Source organism: Sturnus vulgaris, chromosome 6, assembly GCF_052056855.1.
Source record: "Sturnus vulgaris isolate bStuVul1 chromosome 6, bStuVul1.hap1, whole genome shotgun sequence".
Lineage (NCBI taxonomy): Eukaryota > Metazoa > Chordata > Aves > Passeriformes > Sturnidae > Sturnus > Sturnus vulgaris.
Window position 1 is genome coordinate 33128516 of NC_142248.1, and position 18830 is coordinate 33147345.

General features: G+C 40.5%; 1 protein-coding gene across 4 annotated transcripts in view; it reads right to left on the bottom strand.

Annotated features, from left to right (window-relative positions):
- ITPK1 (inositol-tetrakisphosphate 1-kinase) overlaps positions 1 to 18830 on the bottom strand; it is a 137092-nt gene that overhangs the window by 104547 nt on the left and 13715 nt on the right. For 3 of the 4 annotated variants that reach the window (XM_088166161.1, XM_014884453.2, XM_088166162.1), the window contains exon 3: positions 1231 to 1255. The exons of the other annotated variant lie outside the window; for it this stretch is intronic. In XM_088166161.1, coding sequence (XP_088022287.1) covers positions 1231 to 1255 — 25 coding nt within the window. The remainder of the gene's footprint in view (positions 1 to 1230; positions 1256 to 18830) is intronic. 4 annotated transcript variants of the gene reach the window in all.

Here is an 18830-nt window from a genome sequence, read left to right on the forward strand (position 1 = left end):
GTTAATAAAATAATAATGTCCCCTAGACAATGACACAAATAAGGGATAGCTTTCTCCCTGTGCTCCTGATCAAGCTGTGCTTTGCAAATGCTTGTTTGTTTTTATCAGTCTGGTAACACCATTATCAAAACTGACGAAAGAAGCTGCCCCTTAGCTCTGAGCAATAGGAGGTACAGGTAAGGAAGATGATGTTGTAGTGGTGAAAGGTTAAATACAGCCAGTGAAGTATATGCCCTTTGTCCTTCTAACACAATGCAGTACTCAAACAACTACTCATAACTGAAAGACATACTCTCCATTTTAACTAGGAATGAGATTTTTTAAAGTCTTTTCTGACAGTGAATTCTTTAAAAAACAACGGCCTGATTTTTCAATTTATTTTTTGTTAAGTGCTTTTCTTCTGCTCCCTGCTGGTGTTGAGAAGCACCTTCCACATGGATTTAAGAACAATCTTAATTACCCATGGCTGACAGTATTTTCCTCCTCTCTCCTCTGTCGCTTCTATTGAGGCAGTTTCATCTCCGTTTTACTAAGTGAGGAACTCACCACTTCAGAGTTCAAAATGAGCACCAGTAAGTACCAGCAAGACTGAAACCTATGACATACAGCTCTTCTAAGCACACAAAATAAGCCAGAAAGAAAGAGCAGGCTTCCCCTTCATCTTTTAGGGCTTATAGTGTTCTATGTTGCAGTTGACATGTAACATAATTCCTTTCACAAGTTGACACCATCCTTTAAGTAACATCTTGTGTGAAATATGACCATTCAGACCTGGGAAAGAACAAATGTAGCCAACACCTGAAGTTATCTGTAGATGGGCCACAACTTGAAGGTACCTCAGTATCATTTCACTGCTCACTGGGTTACAAGAACATTCCTTCTGCCATAGCTTTTTTTTCAAAGGGCAGATCCTGTTTCTGTTAAGCTCGACTGCCTGTGAATGCAATTAAAAGAGTAACAGCACCTAATCAACTATCAGTTCTTATTAATCGACAGACACAAGAAAAGCCTAACTGCATTCCCACTTTCACTAGGGCCCCTGTTAAGCTGGACTGCATGTGGGCTCAACACATGCTTCATAAAAGGGGAATCCTGTCTTTCCAAAAGCAGTGTCTGTTATAAAGAACTGAACGGAAACAAAAATCATTAAGCCCAGGTCATATTGGCATCCAAATGACAGCATTTAAAATCAGTAAGCCTTCTTTACGAGAAAATAGAGCTTTTACTCACCTGTACTACTTCTACGCCTCTTTTCCTGAAAAAAAAGGAAGAAAACAAAAAGGAAAGGTTAGTGTTGGAAATGCAGGGAAAATGTAGAAACAAAAACTAATGGAAAAGCACTGCTTCATACTAGAATGCAAACAGTAAAAATCTGCACTAATAACCTGATTCAAATTCAGGAAAGCACTTGTTCAAGTTTCATTCTCTGTCTAGGAAGCAGTTTGGCAGATTCTGAATCATGGCCCCAGAAGTAACCCAAGATGAATACTAAGCAGCTGCAGTGCTGGCACTGATAGGGCTGTCAGGTGAGCACAGGTAGGAAGTGGCTGATATTATGGAGGGAACATCTCAATTTTAATTAGATCTAGTTTGCTTTTCATTTCTCATCTGCCCTCAGAGTGTGCAAATTGCACCACAGTACATTCTGCATGCTTGACAGATCTCTTATTTTGAACCAAGGATACACACGGAAATGTCAGGGAGAATGAACAAACACCTTGCAGCCATTTATCCTCTTATTTACAGCCTTCTTCTACCCCCATCATCTTGGTACACAGGATGTTACCCTGGACTTCAGTTCAAAGACTTGCAGTCAATCTGATTCCTTCAAGAGCACAGTTCAAATACTTGGGTTTTATCAGAAAGGCCCAAGCCTCTGGCCATATGGAGAATCTGTCCAGTGATCCTGAATTACCAGGGATGAGAGACTGGAGAGGCCTATGAATTATACACCAAAATGTTGAGAACTGCAATTGATAGAGACAGCTTAGACAGCTCTGTAGAGACAGTTGTGTACTCTGCTGGTATGAGAATTGAGATTCAGGTACATGCTGTCAGACAATGCTCAGTCACTGCCTTTGACAAGTTATCAAGCAAAACAAACCATTTCTGCACTAGTCTTGAGAGCAGAACTGAATGCCTGGCACAAAGCCCAGCTACTCCTGCTCCATGCCTTCCTCCAATACATACAGGCTGTTTAAGTAAGTTAGAATCTTCTCCTCACTGTGAAGACATAGAAAATTTAACTTTAAAATGAAAAGCCTCAGCAAGCACAAGGCAGGAATTTCTCTTCCTTGCTCCCACTAGCCCTGTATGTGAAAATCAAAGCCCCTTTTTTTGGGGAGGTCATAGAACAGGACTGCCTAACTCTGCCCTCAATGCTTTTCTATCTAAGAGCATCTGTGTTGTTGTCCATAGTCACAAACGCTGCACACTGCTGAATACACAATGGCTCCTCCAGTTTTCCACCCAATACAGTAGGTCTTTCTTTTGGGAGGCCATGACAAAGACGCCCAAAGGGACAGGCGATCAATCAGCATCCATGACACAAACTGCCCCCTCTTCCACTTTACCAGTCTGGAGTCTCTCTGGCCTAGAAGTAGCTTTCAATGCACAGACACAGGAGAGAGCCTGTTGTGAGAGCTCAGCAAGGAAATAAAAGAGAAAATGAAACCAAGCATCTCTTGCAAAGAATTTCAAAGCCCTCTTGCAGTTAACAGCTATAAGTGGTGGGTGATTAACATAATGCCATTATGGTGTGGGAAGCACTACTGTAGATCATCACCTGAGACTGGCCAGATGAGTTCCAACTCTGTGGTGAGAAGAAAATATGAGTCTTGTAGAGAAAGAGTTAATAGCCAAATTGTTGAAACCATGATTTTCACAGAGCTAAGCAAGAAAAATCAGAAAAATTAGGTGGGGAATGCTGTTTTGTAAATTAGGGTAGCAAACTACTCAGAAGCATTCCAAGTATTGTAAGCTAAATCTTAAAATAATCAAACATTTTTGCTGTATCTGCCCTGGAGTAAACAGAACTACTCAGAACTACCATGGAAATACACCAGGCTTCAGTCAAAACTGCACCAGAGCTCCTGGAAGGACAGTGGCTGATGGCAAAAGCTGCATTTCTTGTCATGCCTACATATACACTGAATAAGCTTTATTCTATTTTGAGGAAGATAAATATTTGTGAGCTGGATGCCAAACCCATGTGAGAGAGAATCAGTCCAAATGGTTTCTGTAATCCCCTCCCCCAAAATGAACTTGGCAAATTTTCTGGGACTTACTGAAACGAACTGCAGTCCCAGCAGAAGGGAAGAAGCCAGAACAGCACACAGGCAGGGAGAGAAGGGGTGCCTGCTCTTAGGTACGATGTCACACATACTTAAAAGGGTAGAGGAGGAAGGAAGCAATTACTAAGGCTGGCTTGTAGGCTAGTCTTCCCCTTTTCAGAGGGGAGCAGGATGTACTTTTTGTTATATATATATATATATATATGTATGTATGTATGTCAGAACTTTTTCTACTCAAACCCAGGGGACAAGAAACCATAGAAGCATTTTGAGGACTAGTTAATTTGGGAAAAAATCCTCTACCGAAGTATCATCATTTGGGAAAAAAAGCTATTTTAAAAACAAGAAGTATCCAACAACCAGGATGTCAAGCCACCATGCACCTCAGTTTTGTTATTAGCTGATTCTCTGCCCAGAAGATTTCCTAAGCCAGTGACTCCAGGCTTTTCAGCCAGGCAGGTCACAGCTGCAGGCTCAGGACAGTAAAACATCCCTTATGCAACCAAGCATGCAACACAACTGCCTTACATCACCTGGGAAAGGGCTGAGGGTCAGGCATGGAAAGAAAGCTGATCCTATACACAAGAAACTCTAGGACCTTCAAAAAAAAAGAGTAAACAGAGAGAACGAAGCAGACTGTGGGCCACAATTCCCCAACAAGGGGATGCTTGTGCAGGACACACAATGGAGACAAGACAGTTGCTGAATGAACTGTGCTGGGAGTCTGACAGAGCCATGGACAAGTTACCACTTCTTCCTATTGTGCTTTAAAAAGCCAGTAAGAAAAATACATCCTACAACTCTTGTGTACATTCTTTTGGGCTGTTTCTTTAGCAGAGGACAGGCAGGGCATGATAGACAGGACAGGATGGGATGACTATTTCACGTGGTGCACTGACCACTACTCTTGCATCCCTCATGGTGCTGTCCATGACTTTCTATCTTCCCATGCAATTTGAAAGTGAGCCACTGCCTGCCACGGGAAGGGCTCCCATTCCTAGTTGGCCTAGCTGCCTCCTGACAAATCTCTCTTTCTGGGGAGAAAAGAAAGGTCATTATTAGCTGTAGTTCCCTTCTGCCTCCAAAGAGGCAACTCAGCTGTGTCAAAGAGAGACTGCATCTGTCCACTTTCATCGAATAGACAGCTGAAAAATGCTCAGTTCTAAGTTACATTCCCAGAGGTCGCTAATTTTAAAATACATTTAATTTCAAAGATCTTCTACACACTGCAACACTTACAGGAAAACCAGAAACATTTAAGTAACTGCCGCATTAGCCTGCAATACCAAATAAAACCCAAAAGCTTGTTCCAGCTTATTAAATCTATACCTGAAACCAGTGAACAACTCTACTGCAAAATGCAAGCCTCCCTGTATGCAATAGCAATTAAAATAATTACCATGCTAGTTGATTTCATGTTTAAGTTGGAATGATGCATGGATTTAAAAAAGAATTCAATATCAAGTTACTAAAAAGAAATTAATCAATGTCTTGAAATTAAAGTTTTACCACAGCCTCAAACTATGTTGGATACCTGGCTTTTGGAGTTGGGATTGGGGTTTTTTAACACTCAAAATAAACAGTTTAGACAAATTCTCCACAGCGTCTAGGACCTGAATATCATACTGAATGATAATTAAATGAGAAAAAACTACTATCAGGTTGTATATCATAGTCATGGTTAAATTAAGCAAATTGCTTTGCTGTATGGTCTGAGTGACAGATTGAAAGTGCCAAATGGAATTTACAATTTTAAAAGTAAAAGGCAATCTTTCTACTGTACATGCAGTGAAGTTGATTTTCTCAGATATCACTTTGAAAACTTTCCATGTAAAGAAGTAGCAACTAATAATAATAATAATAATAATAATAATAATAATGCATTGCTTTAATATTAAAAAAACCCCACATTTTCACAGAAAAGCAATACACTGGCATTAAAGGGAGATTATAAATATTAATGTATCAGAGCAAAAACCTGCAATCACTAAGAATTTCCACCACACTGAAAACCAGGCAATACTGGACAGCCACAACCTTGTGGACAGCCCATTTCCCCTCCTGGCATTAAGGCAAGCTCAGCTCAATTGCCTTAGCTTTTCCATCAGCAGAATACACTGCATTTTTTTTATTACATATTCGTGACAATCCTTGCTTTTATTCTTTTTCATCACTGATGGATTCCATCTTATTGTCTATCAGGGAAGCAACCAAGCAGCAACTCCAAATATTGGGGTGCTCATAGTCCTGGGGCTCTGGTTCGCAGGCACAGCCATCAGTGCATGTGGATGTTACCTGAGGGCATCTGAAACATGGCAAGACTCAGCTGCAGCAGGGGGACTTTTCGTCGTTTGGGTTTTGCACACAGATTGTTAAGCAGGCAATTAATCAGTTATTTTTATCAATTTATATCCAACTACACTTACCTTTTAGCAAGCTTTTCCCCACTAATCTGTATTCTGGAAAGTTTTATGTCTGAAATGGATCAAAAGTTGGCATTTGGGGGAGGGAGTTCTCAATTTCCTCAGTCTGTAAAGCATCATAGATCCAAAGAAGAATAGCAATAGAGTGCACCTTTACAGTCTGGTAGGTACAGATAATGTAGTACAGGAGAGAAAACATCTCACTTCAAACTCTAAGTGCTCTTTAGGCAGGCTGAAAAAACCCCAAGACTTTGGGCTGACATGGAGGACCTTTCAAGTAGGATAAAACCCTACAGAAGGCAGCCACATTTGTGCATTTCTTCCTTGTTTGTATAAACAGGGAATGGTCCAAGTAATAAGAGCTATCATACATCAGACACTACAACACCTTAAGTGAGTTTCACACCACCACCCCATTCACACGTGACATTTGGTAGAACCATCTGACGTTCTCCACATCTTCAAAGCATTATATCATCCATTTACAGCCATGAAAATGCTCCTTAAGAGTGCTGTATCAGAACAAAGCACCCTGAAAGGGACTAAAAAATACGAGAGGATCTTGGTAGAACAGCAGCAGCATCACTCTGATACTCACCTGCAGTACCATAAATTCCCAGTACAACACACACAAGCATTCACCAGCATTTCACAGCAAAGATACAGCTGGAAATCCACTAAGCCCTTATCCTTAAAGAGCAATGACAAAGTGAAGCATCCAACGTCAATGCTTCAGACATTCAAGAAGAAGGACGGAAAAAGCCATGAAAGAAAGAAAACAGGCACTGCAAGCAGTAACTAAAGGAAATAAATGGCCTTTAGTCACTAAATATTAAGACAAAGTTTCAGTCTGTTTAATGAAACATTACAGGGCTCCTAATTTCAGCCCTGAAAAAAAAAAACATTTAGTGTGGAAATAAAATTTGTGTATCCCAAGTTGTAAAAACCATAAAGTCAGTAAATACAAACTCAAAAGAATCTGTTTTCCTTTTAAGCTAGGCATTTAAGACGGATCAGTGCTGCTGAGCTCTGCCAGACTCTTTTCTTGGAACTAGTGACCCCAGGTTCTGGGAGCCTCTACTCACTACTTTCCCAGCAAGGACAGAAAACCTTTAACCACAGTCTTTTGAGAGAAAAAAAACCCTTAAGAATCATCAGTGGGAAGAAGGAATGATTACAGCTGCACAGAAAAATTATTAAAGGCAATGAGTTATTCATCCTACCAAGACATTCAGAGATGGATTTAGTACCTGATGACAATTACAAGCAATTGGGCAGGGTTCAGCCTTTAGCCATAGGCTTATCCCACCATATATTACCAGATCCAGCTCCCAGTCATGGCAAGCAGCCACATCATGTGATCTCTTTATAACCTTATTAAAAATCAGCTTCAAACTAAGCTGTTTTGGAACTGTATCTTCCATTACAAGACATTAATTTCCCAAAGGTCAGAGTCCTTCAAATTTTCAGGCTAAATTGCTCTAGCACCATCCTTTGGCTTCAGTAAACTGCTTGCTTCCTTAAATGCTGCAAAGAGCACACACATCTTCTCTGCTCCCAGTTCCCTTTGTCTCCCCATGACCCCAGTCATCCCAATATTAATATGACCCTTAATATGCAGAAAGCAAACACATGACCCACCCCTTGCAAAAATCTTTCTAAGGTCACGAGACATCAGTGATGGCTCAAAGAGACCTGAGAGGAGGCAGCAGAATCACAAGACAGAAGACAATATCCCTTCCAGGGACAGACATGGTATTTATCTTTATGTATAAAAAAAAAAAATCTTGCTGCAGAAGCCATTAGAGGCTTCTAGAAACATATGAACATGGTGGGAGGGTCCTTATGACTGGAGAGTTGGAATGGAGGATAACAGCTCTTCTGGAAGGACAGGCAAGGGACTCAGGTCACCCTCTACACGTCAATGACCAGCTGGGGTGCAAGGAGCTCTGCCTGGGAATGGATGAGGAGCACATTGAGAGCTTATGGGTCAGGACTGAGGGAGGGCAGGACAGGTGACACTGTAGTGACACAGACTACCTGACCAGAGAGACCAAGCAGATGAGGCCCTGTGCTGACAGGAACAGCCTCACATTCACAACACCTGAAGCTCACAGGGGACTTCCCAGCAAGACCATGAAATAAAAACTACACTAAGACTATTGGAAAACCCAGAGGTGATTTGGGACAGCTAGCAAATTGTGCCTGCCAAATTTGGTGGCTCAAGGAAGAGGAACTGATGCCATTGACCTGGACTTGTGCAAAGCATTTGACACTGTCCCACATGACATCTTCATTGTTAAACTGGAGCTGTGCCTTGATGTCCTGAGAAGAAGCTTCAGCTGCTCTCATCTCCAGTGCACAAAGACCAGCAGTTCAGTATGGCCACTGAGACAAGGCTCTGCTGGGCCCCAGGCTGGTACTGCAGGTTTTGCAGAGCTCCTGCACAGTACAAGGGAAAACAAATGCACACCTCCACTCTGCTAAAGCCACGGGTTACAGAGTGAAAGGCATGTGCCTGCTGCACCAGCTTTCATCTAGAAATGGCTTTTAATCTACTAACTCTGAAACCAAAAGCTGTATAGCCTCTGCAACTTTCCAAGACTTTGGCAAACAGCCTTGAATAAACGTTTTGGGAGTTTTTATAGAGGCCAGACACCCACTGAGACATGCATGAGAAATGTGCAATGTGCAATTTTTTTTTTCATTTCTTGGATCTCTAAAAGAGATTGGGCATTTTTTTTGGCAGAAATTACAGACATATTTAAGTTCAGCAACTTGCCACACAAAAATGAGTTTATTCATCTCTAGCCAGGCTTCAAGTAAGATATATAGGTGTCTGGGGCGTTTTTCTTTGTGCAAAACTTCATTATACAAACAAGAGAAAGTAAGCATGTCTGTTCATTGAAGACACCTGCTGGCAATTCCTTTTATCCTCTCCATAAGGGACTGTGTTTTGGTGCTGCACAAGTCAGATGCCAAATCTCCCTTAAGTTTCATCACCTTTGAGAACCCTGGTGATTTCTTGTCTTTTACACTCACCAAGTGACCACTGTTTGCATATGCAAGGAACTCTTTTCCTCTATGTAACAGGAATCAGCCATAGATTCACAGACATAACCAGTAACAGAAGCCTGTGCAGGGAAGTTACTGCAGCCAGATAAATGCACTGGCACAAATAATAAGCAGGTTAAAAGGACATCCATGCAAAGGTTTAGCATTCCTAGAAAGCTTTTCCCTTCAAACTCTGCATCAGTTCAGGCTCACATAACGCATTCAATCAGCTCCTGTTTTGTTTGCTCCTTTGAGATGCATTTCAAGCTTCAGCCTCTATTTTGGGGCACCTATGAATACAGATGTTATTTTAAAGAGGACCGACTGGTTAAGCCCCAAATAAAAAGCTGGTTAAAAGCAGTTCAGTATCATATGAAACTAGATTTCACCTTTATTTCACTAAGCAGCTTCCCCAAACACTCTATGACATGGTATGAACCATGTCAGTGGAAAAGAAACAAGCAGTTAGAATCTGAGAAGTGCACTACTGCAGCCTGGTACTCTGAGAGGGAAAATATGTTCAGCAGAAAATACATAGTACAAACTAAAGAAATGTGAATTGAATTGCTTTTCTCCATTTGAACAAATACAGATGCCAATATCAATAATGGGAATTTTCCTCCACTGTAACTGATTCTTCTGCTCAATTCTACATCAGCATAGATCAAAGAAAAAATTTACTTTATTTGGAAGCCTCACTAGACAGGTTCACAATAAAATGAAAGCTTGGCTTCCAAGAAGTGATAATCATACTGTTTGAAAATACTCAATTTATTGACATGTGACCAACTTCCCTGAGAAGCAATAGGATAGAGCATTTGACAGTGCTGCAATGAATATTATTCATGATCTACACAAACTACACATGATCCTGGAAATGAAATAAAATTTCTGCAGCATGCAATGTTTGAGTACAGTCCTTACAATAAAGAGTATCTAAATTGAGAGACAGAAAGTTAATAAATGTTCTTTATTATAAAGCATACAGAATAATTTTAATAGCCGATGTGAAAATTGGTGTGGGGATCAAAAAGAATAAATTTAAAAAAAACCCAACACACACCCTGAGCAAAAATGTTCAGGTAAGAGAACAGAGTTTTCCTTTTTCTGGTGGCAGTTTGAGGAGCTGGAAATCCAATATATAGAACAAGATACCACTGCCAACTTCTTAATATCAAGGCAATATAGGCCATGAAGATCCACAGAAATACAACAAAAGCTTTGAGCAGGGATGGGCATAGGATTGCTATGCACAGGATCAGCCAAGGTCAGAAAGTGCAGACTTGAAGTTGGACCAGTGATCAATGAGATGAAAAGCCTCCCTTGTTTACCATGGTTTCTGCACCTGAAAAGCACAAAACAGTATCTTCAAGAAATCTCCACACTAGCTGGTGAAAATTTCATCATGGTCATTAGAACACTTCAGAGAAGCTCATCTATGTATGTGCTACAAATAGATCTATTTTATCAGGCATTTTATCTACTCTAGATTACACTGAAGTTCACTGCTGGAGAAAGATTAAAATTCTTCCTATTTCTTCCAGTCCATAGAGTTCTTGCTTTAAGCAATAGCATATGTATAGGTTTGCCAGAACACTCATTTTCTTGTTTGCTTCAGTAGATTGCTCAGTGCAGTAAGAGGAAAAAACCCAACCCTCTGATAAATCATAAAACACAAATACTGCTTGGTTTTATCCAAGCTGTTAGAAAAACATACATCTGTCTGAAAGGTGAAGTACATGATAAAGACAGAAGTTCAAGGCAAATTCTGTTTGCTTGCAAGAAATTTAGAGCATCTCATCTCTGTGAACCAAACATTCTTTTTCTGATCAGCTTCAGTCCTTCTGCAGGTGTGACTTTTGTCCAAGATGTGCCTTCAGAGCTCTGCCTTGAGCCAATACCCACAGCCCCGACCTTCCATGGCACATGTTGCTGCTCTTCTCTCACACTGACGCTAGGGTACACACATACACAGAAAGCCCTCTAATTAATCCTGGCCTTTTTTTTTTCTTGACTTAGCTTAGATAGAAGCTGTTACACCTATGTTTTCATCAGTGACTGAACCCATGTGTTTTGAGATGACAACCTTCCCAAATTTGGCCAGGGTATGCAGGAGCTGATATACAAGCCCCCAAATGCTATTACATTTTCTAACCAGACTGCTTTAGCCCAGATTCAGATTTGCTGGAGGTCTGCTACATCGCATAACTGGGAGAGCCAGACAATTTCTTGGGCCTCCTCAGATTTTCTAGAAGCTGCTTCAACGAGCTAAATCCTACCTCATACCTGAGTTCTATTACTCATACTCTACTTCTTACTCAGAAAAAAAGCCTTAGGCCAACAGTGCAGCTGCATCTTTTCATTCTCTTTCCTTTATGGACTTACCTAGATTCTCTGGTACCTGCCCCTCCCCACTACAAGGCTGCTGTGATCACAACGTGCTGATGACTTTAAAAGATAACCTAAATTCCTCTTACAGGAAAAAGAAAAGCTGCATTTCTATTCTAATCTACCAAATTACCCTTGTCCTTATCACTAAGGGGGTGGACATATGAACAGCTGATCCAGCTTTTGAGAGGGATTTGGAGAGGCAGTCACATCAAAGCACAGTAGCAGCTAGCTGTTTTCCTCTGGGTTATATTTGTTTATCTCCACCCTGAAACTCAACTTTGAATCCCAATAATTGGCATCAACTAATTAGAAGGAAAAATACAAGTAGTTTATTAAATGTTTGATTACATGTTTGATAACACATGATCACAGAACAAATCTCCCTTGGACGAGCATAGTCATTTTCTCCTGCTCACTTCTTTTGTTTGTAGACCCAAGAGATAAGCACCGTGGAGATGCTGTCAGTACCATGCACTGGGATTTCAAGCCTATAGGTGACTGCAGAGCACAAGGCAAGGAGAAGCTGCCTACTACTCTGCTGTTTCAGACTGATTTCTGCATTGCTCAATACTGGGTGCACACTGCTGCACCCCATGTTCTCTCTTTAGGGCTTTCACATACAGTGTTATATACAGGAGGAACTCAAAGATACTGCCAGAATTACATCACAGGTTAAATGGAGATACAATCAACATACAGGAAAAGGACTTGTTACAACTTTTAAACTGTTGTGATTCCAACATATATACATATATATATATATATATAAGAACTTGAAAAATAATTATACATAAGAAAAAATCTGCATTAAATAATAGCTTCAAATTATGTAAAAAATTCTGAATGTAGCTGAATATAGCTTTGAACTATAAGTAATATCACTTTTGTTTATCCATGTGCTGTTACTTATCAAGTAACAGTTAATTAAAAACGACTGAACTATATTATACTACTGAAATTTGCCAATGTACACATTTACCTCTCAATCTCTTAGTAAATAAAAAAATTTGTTCAGCATACTTTCATGAATTCTTGTTTATGAGGACAAAGTAAAATCCTTGAACAAGTGTCTACTTTTATACTCCACTAGTACATCTATCTGCAACAGCGGGATTTCTTATTCCATGAATTCTTTTTCCCTGGCAGCACGTTTTCACAGCTCTTTGCACATCAGATCCCTGCAGTCAGCTGTGTTTCATAGCAAAGGAGGCTGCTCCACACCCAGCTTTACATAACTCCCTTGCACGCAGTTGCTCAGCCTTGCTGACTTCACTCTGGGTGGGTATTATCTGCCTAGACACACTGGTAGGGTTTTGTGCTTGGTCAGCACACAGTCAAAGGGGCCAAATACACAGGCATCACCTTAAAGAAGTGCAAAAGCTAATCCAATTTAGCAAAAACATTGCACTTCAAAATCATTCCAGTTGACTATAATAATGGTTATGAGAATCAAAACCTTGCAAAAGTTGAAGTTAAGAGATTGCAAACTGTCATATTATTTTGGACTACTCCCCTACATTTCAATGAAACATACATCATCCCTAATTATCTTCTCTAGTTTCCAGATAAAATTTTAAAAATTGCCAGATTACTTATATTTTTGCAAGACTAATGCAAACATTTGCATTTTTCTCTCCATCTGAATCCTAGCATCAACATCCATGTTGAATTAAAAATAAAATAAAAAAAAAATCTTCCTCCAGCCTGGCTTGCATGTCTCCACACCACTGCCCCAAGGCAGACATCAGGCAAACATTCCAATGTCACAGACAGCTCTCAGACCTGGAAGGCTGCAGACCAGCCAGCACAGCAGCCCACCAGGGCAGCCCAACAGCACCATAGCCAGCCTTGATTTTGCAGCAGGACCCTCTCCCAAGGCTTGGCTTTAAGAGAAGATCAGTTTCAGTGTAAAGTACTAAAGCACAAATTTTCTGATCTGACAAAAGCACTGACCTACATATTGGTCAGACATAACACCTACAGTTGCAATTACTAATTTCCAATAGAGTTTACAACAGCAGCCAAGTGCTCCAGGGCACTTTTAAACCACAGACCATGCTTACAGAGGTACACTACAGCTTCATTTATGTCTCTGTCTGTCTTCAGCATATTCAGTCAGAACTAACACTGGAAAAATAAAGATCACTTAATTATGATTCCACTCTTTTCACATTATGAGGTTCTCCTTAGAAAAATCCTAGTAAAGTCACACAGACTTTTTTTACAAGAAGACTTTTCTGGTGAAAAATAACTTCTTTACTCACATCACTAGTGAAAAAAAAAGCCTACAGACAAACAATTGGGAAATGAAAGAAAAAAATGTAAAACTGCATTTTTGGCCATTTAAGGTTATGAACCAAGAAAGGATGAATAAGCCCTTTTGTGAAAACAAAACAGAATTTTAATATTGTTAAAAGCGGGAATATTTCTCTTTTTCAAGTAACTCCGTAAAATATGCCACTATAACTAAGGCCCTAACCCACAAAGTCTTGCATCCTATCTTACAGTAAACTGCTTACAGATGATTCCAATGATAACCTGTCTTCTACACTTGCCATTCAATTTCTCCCTCTTCTCATACACAAGAAAGAACTAGAGAGAACATAACACCAAAGAGCAAGGTTCTTTTAATGCCCTCCTGAAAGTTTACCACTGCCTTGGCACTAGGCTCACTCAAGACCTGATGTCTCTATTTACCTACAGCCCTACAGTTCTTGTGCTGTAATTTAATGGCACCAAGCCAAGCATCACTGGTCTTGCACCTTTCCAGTAGTGTAAGTAGGCAGAGCATGCTTATGCTGTCAAGCACCAAACACCTCCATTGATGATGAACATGCTTGGAAAATACAGGCAACAGAAGCTGCAGATATGAAGCTTGCCATTACAGACACTTCACACACATAACAGGAGTTTGATTTTTTCTATAAATCCAGATAAAAAGAGCTAAAGTTAGAATTCAGTTTTTCAGTGGAGAAGTTTTACATGAAATGGGTTTTAGAACTGCAGCCTCTGAGAAGAATGTACTGAGTCCCATTAGTGTGTCAATGAAAACCCATTTCAGGGACAGGAGGCCAGGACTGTAACCTCTGGCTCTCACATGCAGTCCCTCACTTTTACTCATGATGCTGTTGGTCTCTCACCCACCTCACTGCTCTCACTTGGATCACCAAGGCTTCCACTAGCTGCATCCCACAGGCTCAACAGTTACCTTGGCTATGTCTGCATCTCCCTCCAAAGCCCCATCTACCCTATACTCCACACAAAAGGAAGGAACTCCTCTTGAGTCCTTCCATGTTCATCCTGCAGTGTCCACTGCCTTCATTTGCTCTTTTTAGAAACCCTGAACGTGACACCTGTGCATTCTGGGACCCAAAGACAGCTGGCTAAAGAGTCCCCAGCCTTTGCAGCCCCTGCCAGGAGGGCACTGCAATGCTGCAACTGTCCCTGCTGCTCTCTCACAGCACTGATACAGGACAAGGTGGCAGCTGAGGCTCTGTCCTTTCTACCCTCCACAGCATGGTAGTCTTGGGGGAAAAACACCTGCTAGGGACCATCATGCCTTTCACACCCAAAGCAACCAGCAGCAAGTTTTTGAACATCAGTAAGCATTTTGGACATTGCCATAAACTGGTATGTTGCACAGAAACAATGATCCTGAATTTCATCACTTCTGTTCATAAGCTCAAGACAGCAGTTGGATTAGCTGGACAGTGGGCCAGTACCATCACCAAGTACTCCATCCAGAACGGAAACTACACTTTACCACTTACCACACAGCTGCAGAATGGACAAATCACACACAGAATCACAGAATCCAGGGATGATGACTCTACCACCTCCGTGGGCAGCCCACTGCAGTATCTAATCACTCTCTGTGAATAATTTATTCCTAATGCCCAACTTAAACTTCCCCTGGCACCCAGTCACAGCTTTGTTTAACATAATTTCTTCAACACAAGTGGGACCATACAGAAATTCTTCCAAAGGATTTACAAAGCCAAAAGGAAAAAGACCACATTTAAATCTCCTCCTTGAAAAAAACAAAAAAAAAACCCAAACAAAACCCCACAAAAACCCAACAAACAAACGACAAAAAAGTCATACCTTAGAGAAGCAAGGGAGAGAGACCACGAATGCACTCTCCAACACATCAACAGCATGGGAAATCTATGGCACACTGCCAGTCTGAGTATAAAATAAGAACACACGCAGTAAGGATCTCCTTTCCCTGATGCAAACATGCAGTTTCAGAAGCCAGTACTTGTCCACAGATAATCCACAAAATCATGGTAAAAAGAAAATAGTCTCACACCAGGACAACTCAACAAAATGAACTTTCTTCAAAAGAATTAGAAACAGCTTCCCGACTTAAGTACATCCATGACCCTTGTATTGGATCTGAAAGGGTGCTCAGACCAGCTCAGAGCATCACAGCAGGCAGCCCACTCTGATTGCCATACCCATCTTCTTTCCTAGATATGGCTCACAGCTGTCCATTTGAAAAGCAGCCAGGAGAGGAGGCACAGGGCCTTGTAGTCTATAAAGGATTCATTCTGGTTTGGCATTTTATTCTTTCCCATGAGAGCACTCCTTGAAACCTTCACATACCCAGAGATTACCTGAACACACTGTGTTCTGCAGACATACTCTTGTCGGTCCTGTGACTGAGACAACCAGCATACAAGAGCTCACCTTAAAATACTGACCTGCTTCTAAAGCAAATTAACTGCCCCCTTTTTTTCCACTTGGGAGTGTTTAGATTACACTGCACCTCTGTTAGGATAGGATCTGAGGCCAGAGGTTCATACAGCTACATCCTCACCTGTAAGGGAAGACTGAAAAACTGCAGTGTGCTGCTTACTGGTCACTGGAAACAGGTATGGTGCTATTTCTCAAACAATTTCAGAAGATGCATCGAATGATCCTGTATTTCAGAAAATAACTATGCAGTCTTCAAATCTCCTAGGAGATCAGGCCTCATTTAGAAGGGAAAAAATAGTTTCTTGGTATAATGGTGAACAGCAGCTTCTTTTAGAAAAAAAAAAGGCTGCAGACCATACCTGATCTTTTAATTTTAAAAAAAACATGACAAAACCAGGCTGTTACCATGACTGATACAACCCTCAAGCAGCCAATCATTAGAGCCTTTCAGATGTTTAATACAAGTAAAACTGTGTAGAATAAAGAGAGAGGAGTGCAGACTTCCTGAAGAACCAGTCCCAGTAAACAACATACAGATGTGAAAGAAAATGAATCACTTCTGAATTCATTATTTCTCTCTTTTTTTTCTTTTAGTTCACAGCTAGATAAGTTATATAGCACCTTCATAGATAAGCTGCTATAAGAAGAATAAGAGACTCCTGCTTTGGGGGATTTTTTTCCCCACATTTCCTGTGTTAGGTAAACCTTCCCATTAGCCTCAGCAGGTTTATGTTCAAGCTCAAACTTATTTGCAGCTTCCAGAGTTTTCATTTTCCTGTAGAGGTCTCATATGCACTTGGAAAATGGCAACGACTTGCTCTACAGAATTACAAGGGCCTTCTTGGAACTCAGGCAGCCACACAAGAAGCATAGCAAAACGTAAGCAAGAAAACAATCCTTATCACTATTTCTTCTGCACTGGACGGGTACACAGCCTCCTGACTCCTTGTCTCCTCTTTGCTTTTCAAACCATATTTTATTTTCACCACAAATTAAAGTTACCAAGCTGGGAAAGTCAATGCAAGAAGATGAAATCTTAGCTTGGCAAAAACAGAGTTACTTACTCTGCACATGAACCAAAAGCATTCATAAGCTAATAGGTCTGAAAGAATAGCAGTTGAGTGAATTAAAGTTGTAAAAACAACTTGGTGTCCTCAACAACTAGGTCCAGTGGTATTTCTTCATAGAAATCACCAATGAGAAGGAGACAAATTTCAACAACTTTAATTTTTAATTTTGAACCACGAACCATGCATTGGAATAGCTAAATGTGAATCAAGAGCCGTTAATAACAAAATAACAAGATGAAGTAATATACACACTGGCTCTTCTTTGAGATCCAATGATCTATGAGCAATGCATGTGCAATGTTCAACCACTGAACAGCATTTGAATAGGTTTGTATTACTTCACACAGGCAGCAAAAGTACATTAGAAAATTCACTAATTTACTTAAGTTACAGTGAAGCCTACTACTGAGCCAAAAGTGAACCCTATTTAGGCTGCCAGGCCTAGGTCTGATTAAAGGGTCTTCAGTCTGGAGGATAGGAGAGTATTCCTTGATCTGGAAACTCCCTGTACAACCCCTATCCTAGGGAATACATGGAAGACATCAAGATTTAAATACATTTCAATTGTTCACAGCTCATCTACATACAGCTAGCACTCTGTCTGCTCATGTTTCAAAGCTGTCTGGGCAGCATGCTTCAAAAACTCCTCATAGTCAATACTATACATTTCCAGTACAGCAGGAAAAAGCCATCTCTCACGTTTTTTGTGGACTGGCCTTGCAGAAGTACCTCTGAGTTCCTGTAGGCATCCAACACTGACAACAGGCATTTTAAATAAATAATTTAATTTCTCGAAGTGTTGGAGAGGAGGAAAAAAGCCAATGAAAAATTTTTCACCTTCAAAGGCATATAAAGAATGAGAAAAAGTTAACCTTTTAATAGTTTTTACTTCATCAAAAGGAGGTCAAGTTTTACTGAAAGAGAATCTTCATCCTTGCTCTTATAGAAAGCTCCAACAATTATCCTCTCAAAGCCAAAGCAGCTGCTGGAAACAGCCCTGCACAGACATTACTGTTTCAAAGACCAAAAAATATTAAACCAGAAACATTCTCCAGCACAAGCCTTTTACTATAATATTAACAGCACTGCTAGGCTGCTCCATTCTGCCTGGATCAACGCTAAACAACTGGCAATCTACTTCTAGTTAAAGGGAGAGGGAACCAGGAGATTTCACACGGACTATGCATATTTTCAGAAACAAACATTTGTGTTTCAGGTTTCATCACCAGAAGCAAGTGTGCTAAAAGCCTATTCTGCCAGGGAGTTTTCACACCCACGTATCAGTCGACATAAGAAAAGGTGACAACAGCACTAACAAGTAACAGGAAACTCAAATACTATACTTGGTCCTACAAAAACAAATTTCAAATTACACTACCGGATACTTCCCTGGGCCAAGCAGGCATTTAGCACACTTTCAACGACATCATAGTTGCATGTTTTAGTTACTACCTACCACGTTTTTGATTCTTGGCCATCAATAGTTATCAAGCTATGACATCTTTTAAGTGCCTGCTGTCAGTAGCTATGGTATAACAAGGCAAGAACAAGCCAGTGAAAGAAATCCATGTGGTGATCCAGGTTTGCCATCAAACTCATGCCAACATGAACAAATTCAATTTCCATTCCAAGTCTCTCAGGCTTTCCATTAGGAAAAAAAAAAAAAAAAAAGTCTCAACACCAGTACAGAGTATCCAGTTCCCCAGGAATCCAACTACAGAGGTTCCTAATAGCTTCAGAGGGAGCTGGATTAGGCCAAGATCTGCAAACATGATCAGTTCCCACCAAGGTTAAAGAAACTCAACACCTTAAAAAGTAGGAGCTTTTCTGAATCTCAGCCTAATTCATATGCAAGGATTCCTTTTTCGGGAATAAGCACTTGCACAAAGAACTTGTCC